At 49.8% G+C, this 6,712-nt stretch overlaps 1 protein-coding gene across 1 annotated transcript in view; it reads right to left on the bottom strand.

Annotated features, from left to right (window-relative positions):
* Nucleotides 1-6,712, bottom strand: part of BICDL1 (BICD family like cargo adaptor 1) — a 50,699-nt gene that overhangs the window by 5,706 nt on the left and 38,281 nt on the right. The window contains exons 9-10 of the mRNA XM_009287542.1: nucleotides 6,378-6,521; nucleotides 2,844-2,974 (exon numbers count right to left, since the gene is read on the bottom strand). Coding sequence (XP_009285817.1) covers nucleotides 2,844-2,974; nucleotides 6,378-6,521 — 275 coding nt within the window. The remainder of the gene's footprint in view (nucleotides 1-2,843; nucleotides 2,975-6,377; nucleotides 6,522-6,712) is intronic.

Genomic DNA, 6,712 nt, shown 5'->3' with positions numbered 1-6,712 from the left:
CTGGAGCAGTTCGTGAAGAACTGCAGCCTGTGGGAAGGACTCACGTTGGAGAAGTCTGTGGAAACTGTCTCCCATGGGAGGGGACCCCACGCTGGAGCAGGGGAAGAGTGTGAGGAGTCCTCCCCTTGAGGAGGAAGGAGAGGCAAAGACAACGTGTGATGGACTGACTGCAAACCCCATTCCCCATCCCCCTGCGCCACATTGGGGAGGAGGTAGAGAAAATTGGGAGTGAAGTTAAGCCCGGAAAAAAGGGAAGGGTGGGGGGAAGATTTTTTTTTTAGGATTTGATTTTATTTCTCATTATCCTACTCTGATTTGATTGGTAATAAATTAAACTAATTTCCCCAAGTTGAGTCTGTTTTTCCCATGATGGTAAATGATCTCCCTGTCCTCATCTTGACCCACAAGCCTTTTGTTATGTTTTCTCTCCCCTGTCCAGCCGAAGAGGGGGGAGTGATAGAGCGGCTTGGGTGGGCACCTGGTGTCCAGCCAGGGTCAACCCACCACATGCATAGAAATATTTTTTCCTTTTCTTCTGTTTACTAATGCGTAGGAAAGGAAATGGTATGTGCTGAAAACCAAATGATCTGTGTCTGATCACTTGATCAATAAGTTGCAATATAAACCAAACAAAATAAAACCCCTGAAAGAGTACAACTCTGCTTTCAGTTGGGACTTGGACTGAAGGAAGGAAGAAATGAAGGAAGAAAGTTTATCACAGCATATGCTTTTTAAGAATGACAAACTGTTAAAATTGTTTGAATTAAAAGTTATGCTTTAAGGAAAGCTCCCAGTTTCAATGGGGTTGTGCTGGCCCTTGGGAACACCGCTGCTGCGTTTCTTTCCAGGCATTTGGTGGCCACCGGGCATGTGACACCATAGCCAAGGTTGCCCAAAGGGCCCGAGTGCTCAATGGCTGAGATGTTCCAGCTGCTACTGGCTAGTGGAAAGGGATTGTCCTCTAGGAAGGAGCAATTTCCTAAGCTGCCCAAGCTGGTAAATGCTGTTCACCATGTTGGGAGCACACAGGTGAGCATAGACCTTAAGTTTTCAATTAACTGCTGCGTGATGGGAAACCGTAACATGACTTGCTGGGAACCATCTTTCCTTGCAAACATTTTCGGGAGAAATAATTGCATCCTATTAACTGTAGCTAATTCATCGCCTCCTAATAGCTCCCTTGTGCTCTCCTGCAGAAGAGCAATTTGGGAATTTGTGTTTATATTCCAGGTAGTGGTTGCTTAACACCTCCTATTACAGAATCCTATTTTCCTATTGCTTCCCATGTTGCCAAACTTCAGCTTCAAGCTAAAAATTTTCCATGCCAGATGTCTGCCTCAGGCAGTGATTTTATTTCTGTTCAGAGTTAGGGCTTTTTTTTGGGAGGGCTTCAACAAAAGTGACTTAACCCTTGAGGTGCGAGGTGGGAAGCATATCACGAGCCTCCCAGGCGGCTCGCTGCCTGGGAGCAGCCCGCTCACTCTGTGGAGGGATGCTTTCATTTCTAGCAACAAGACGCTCTTGTCTGCTTTCACTTGCAGCCACTTTCTCCTCATTAATCACCCGCCACTCACCCGTGCACACTTGTCACATCCCCCTTTCCCTGGGCTCCTGCTGCTGCAGGACAGTCAGCTGTAAATATTAGTGCTTTGTCCCAGCAGGGTCATTAACTGCTGTGGAGAAGCTGTACCCTTCCACTCCCGGATGTGGGTTTGAGCACCTTAAATAGCCTTTTGTTGTGAAGCTCCCCATTGCTGCTTGGATATTACTGGGGGATTTATCACAGTGGCAGCACGTTACCATAGCCACAGCAGAACCAGCAACCCACACGTACTGGAAATGTCAGAACCACCTCTCTGCACCCGGCAGTGCAGCTGGGATGCTCCTGATTTTTGCCAACAGATGGAGGTGTTCTAGAAGACAGTGATGGGAACTTGGTAGCCGGCTACCCGGGCGAGAGCAGCACGGATGATCGCGTCACTTAAAAAAAGACGAAGGGATTGTGTAGCTCCCCACATCCTCAGAGGTGCAATGCTCTCGTGCTCCTCCTCTTGCCAAGGGCTTGAGTATTAGACGTTTCTACAAGGAGATGGATTGGTGGTGTTCTGGCCCATCTGCTTATTGAAGAGATTATCAGATGTATCCTTTCTATCTAGAACATGGTGGGGTGAATGTTTCTGCCCCTCTCCTCAGGGCAAAGAGTGCTCAGGGCAGTGTGGCAAGCCCAAGCACAGAGCCGGGGAATGGGGGTATGGGGTACAGAGTAGCAAAACTGCACAGGTCTGCAAGGAGGATGGAGAAAATAAGGAGTCAAAACAGTGGGAGAATCCTGAAAGGAGAAATAGAGAATTACAGGACTGGAAATGCAAAAAAGACCCTGGAACAGGAAAGGAGAGTGAGTGACCAGAGAAATGGTCTAGGGAAAAAGCCCAAGCAGGGCTGTAGGGGGGATGGGTGGGAAAGCAGGGTTGTGTGTCTGGAAGAACAAAAGAAGAAAAATATGACAAATAGGGCAGACCTAGTGTTTCCATTCGGTTCCCTGAAGTCCTCTCCTCCCTGCTGTAACTCAGACCAGCACTAGGGATGGCAAAAAATGGTTCACAGCATCCTCCTAAATGCCCCCAATCCTGCCATGGGGGAGCTCTGGAAATCAGCATCTCCTGCCCTGCTCCCAAGTTCCTGGCAACATTTCCCAATGCCAGCAAAGCAGAGACTCACTCCATCACTTTGTAACAGCTACTGAAATTCGTGGAGGGTGGGAGAAACCCACCCTGGAGGCATCTCCTGCTAAGGCACTCCATAACTGCTAACCCAGCCTGGCTTTGGCTGTTTGTACCACTTACTTGGCAATAGCCTCATCTCGGTCCCTAATGGCCTGCAGGAGCCGATCACTTGTCTCCTTGTCTTCAGCAGCACCTCGCAGCCGGTCCCGTTCCTCCTTCAGCGTTGTCATTTCCACACTCAGCAGTGTGACCTGTGGGCAGAGGGAGGGCGTGAAACCCAGGGTTGCTCAAATTCACCACGAGTGGGGGGAAAAAAAAGCCACATGGGCCAACTTGGAGGCTGAGCGCCCCTGCTTGTAGGAGAAGCCGTGTCTGTTGGGAGGGAGCTACTAGTGCTGGTGCAACCCCCTATGACATGTGCCAGCTTGGCCCGGGATGCCGGCAGTGCTGGTCTGAGCAAGATGGGTCACCACAACAGCCTCAGTAACATGCATCAACAGCACTGAAAGCTCTGCAGCTGTGCGGGGCAGGACCCGCCTGCAACTTTGCTGTCACGATGGCATCAGCGCTGAAATATTGCCCCTCTCCAAGCGGTTTGTCTTGTACACGCATCCTCTGAGTCTGCCTGTTGCATTCTGATCTTTCCAGGGTTAAATTATTGCAAACATCATTTAGCAGTAAATAAGATTTTTTGGAGGGGGCCGTTATGTGTCTTGTAGAAGTATGAAGCTGAAGACAAAGGATGTGAAAATTCCCTTCCACACCATGGAATGTGTTACTGGCACATCTTACAATTTTAATTAGACTTTAAAATAGGTGCAGAATCTTAAATAGTCTGAGAAATGATCTGTCATTTTGGTCCTGTGCAGAGTGAGTTAATAGGGTGTGAAATCATGCAAGGATTGCATTAGCACAGCTTTGCAATATTTCATACACGTTTAATTTCTTTGTCTAGGGCACACGCATGCTCTGTTATGCTACTCCACCACCTGGAAACCCTTCCAGCGTTTGACCCACCTCCTTTCTCTAAATGCAGCTCAGTAGTGCTTGAATCCTCAAAGAAATCTTTAAATAGAGGGCAGACAGTCAAAAAGGGCTCATCACATCAACGGCGTGGGAGGATCTGCCGTTAGCGCAGCATGGCTGGGTCGGGGGGGAGGAAGGTGCGAACGCACCCTGTCTGTGTGCAGAGGCTGCCAGGGAATCGGGGAGCTCTGCCCAAGCTGTGCCCTCCCGCAGCCCAGCACGGGATGCACCTCAGAGCAATGATGTGACGGAGAGCAGTGGTGGGAGCTATGTGAAAGGTGCTGAGCACTTCTGCAGAAATCCCAGGGGACAGTGGATCAAGAGGCCCAAAAAACTGCGTTTGGGGATAGGTTTGGGGTTTTAATTGTTTTTGTCTGTGTTTCAGGTAAGAATGGGATGCCACAGAGGGAGGAAACGGACCAGGCAGAAGGTGTGAAACCACTTTCCAGTGCAGAGAGAGGCAGGGGCGATTCCTGTCTCCACCAGCTCCCCTTGCTTTCAGGCAGGACCAATGAATGTGTGTGGTGCTACAAGGTCCCAAAAGCCATTTAGGAGGAGTTCCCCTTTTATTGTATCAATACTAGTGACAGGACAGAGGAATGCGGAGGCAGCAAAGCACTGCTGCCCCAAGTGGACCAGATCTCCATGTGCATTGATTTTCTTTAGGACTGAACTGAAGACAGTGTTGCCTTTTCTATGGGAGGTGAAAATAATTATTAACCTTGAGCAAGTGCAAGGCTGGGTTATGGGCAAAAGCTGCAGGAGGCGTGTACTTGCTGCGTGAGGCTGGAGTGCTTCTCCAAGAGCAATGTCTGCTGCATTTGTAGTTATGCCCCATCTTTCTCCATATAACACAGAGGTGTGAGAAGAAAGTAGAACTGCAGTCTTCCCTTTGCTCCCTAAATATTCAGAGCTTTAGTAGTCAGGGACCCCTAAAAGCAGAGACAGGGGTCCAGACTTGCAATCCAGGGCAGGTCCTCTGGTCCTTCCTGGCTGGGGAATTCGGGGAGACCAGCCACAGCAAAGAACAACCAAGTGCTGCTCCCTCCTGGTGTCCTGTCAAGGCCTTGTGTGCCCGGGAGCAGTGGTAAGGAGGTGCTGCATCCAGACAAGCAGGCTGCTGTACGGGTGGTTGCTCAAAACCTGTGAATAAGCCTTTAATGGTCTCTGTCACTAATGGTCTCTGTCAGCACAGGACTATGACAGCACGACCAGAGGAGCATCTGGGCTCATGTCTCACTGGGAACACAAGTTTGGACCCTGGAAGCTGTCTCTTGTGACAGCCACATCGCTGAGAGGAGCAGTCCTCAGGGAAGGACACGTGCCAGGGCTGCTCCCTCGCTGCAGCCTGCCTCTGATCAGCTGCTTCGTCAGCAAGTCTATTTCGCATCCTCGTACACATGCAGCCATCACTGCCAGGGGTATTTAATGATGCTCTCACTCTTTTTTCTTTGGCCCCGTGGTGGGACCTCCCGTAGTCCTACACAAGGCTGTCAGACCCCCAGGTTGTGCTGACTTTCTGAACAGGGACGTCTTCTCCTCTCTTCTCCTCTCTTCTCCTCTCTTCTCCTCTCTTCTCCTCTCTTCTCCTCTCTTCTCCTCTCTTCTCCTCTCTTCTCCTCTCTTCTCCTCTCTTCTCCTCTCTTCTCCTCTCTTCTCCTCTCTTCTCCTCTCTTCTCTTCTCCTCTCCTCTCTTCCCCTCTCCTCTCCTCTCCTCTCCTCTCCAAAGGGGTACAGCGAAAGGGCGATACAGCACCACTGGCAAGACCAGCCAAGGGCATTAGTCCCATTCCCTGCTCCAATGCAGTTGGTACTGCACAAGCAGCTGCGCTAAAGGCTGCTTCTGCTGCAGCCTCCAGATCCCTTCCAGCATTTGGAGACTTGTTTCATAGAGATAGGGACTGCAGAGCATCTCCTTGAGTGCCTGTCTCCATTTGCTGCTTTTGGCATAGGACCTCAGACACAGATGATGCTACATTCAGTGCGGACACAGTGTGATTCTATGTTTTAGGTGTGGTGATGGTTTCAGGGTTGGATCATTTGTTGCTGTTGAGACTGTCTTAGCCAGTCCCTGTTCGCCCTGGGGTGCTGCCTGGTGCCGGGTTAGCCATCATTAAGATTCTCTAGGTGTGCATTTATGAGGGTTTCATGATACTGCTGTGGAAAGGGGCGAACCTTGAGCCATGCACGGCAGAGCAGCACTGTTTTGTCCATCCAGTAGTTGCATATACCCTTTACGAGGGCTTAGTGCAAGCAAGACAGGTCAGACTGGATACCTATGGGCTTCCAGTACCCCATACCAAGCAGTCTTGTACTTTGGGGTCTTCTGCTGAGAAGAATTTAAGCGAGAGGCTGGCTGAAAAGCAGACTGGGGGAAAGGTTTAAAGGAAGTTTGGCTGCTTGAGATGGTGTCTGGGATGGGCCCCAGACAACTTGTCCAAAACCCTGATCCTAAATGCATGAAGCCTCTGCACTGGGTTTAACAGAGTCTCCCTCATCCAAACATAACTGGTTTTGGCCCAAATCTTCCTGGGTTATTTATCATGTTGATCTCTTCTACGGAAGGCATGTCTTGGAGGATGAACACCGGTGTTACAAGACTACATGTAAAGTGTGGGAATTGCTAACCTGGCTGTGCAGTCGCTGCAGCTCCTCCAAACTCTGCCTCAGTTTCCCCCGTTCTCCCTCCATTAGTTCCCTCAGGGCTCGCGAATCCTCACTTGTTCGCCTAATCTGTTCCTCTAAGGTGTCGTCGTCGCTTCGTCGAGAGCTCTGAGAGCGGGAGAGAAATCTCTTGCTCAGATTTCACTTTAAAAAAGGCAAGTGCATTAATTTGATACTGGTTTGGGATAGGGGATACTAAACAAGGAAGAAGAAAGTATGAACGTGACTTTGGTAGAGTTTCAGTTTTGTTCCCATATACCTCCATAGTGGAAACATGCTCAGCCAAGGGTAGTGCTTCT

The sequence above is a fragment of the Aptenodytes forsteri genome, unplaced genomic scaffold, assembly GCF_000699145.1.
Source record: "Aptenodytes forsteri isolate BGI_AS27 unplaced genomic scaffold, ASM69914v1 Scaffold297, whole genome shotgun sequence".
Classification (NCBI taxonomy): Eukaryota; Metazoa; Chordata; class Aves; order Sphenisciformes; family Spheniscidae; genus Aptenodytes; species Aptenodytes forsteri.
The sequence above is the reverse complement of the archived record's forward strand: the minus strand, read 5'-3'. Positions and strand labels throughout refer to the sequence as shown.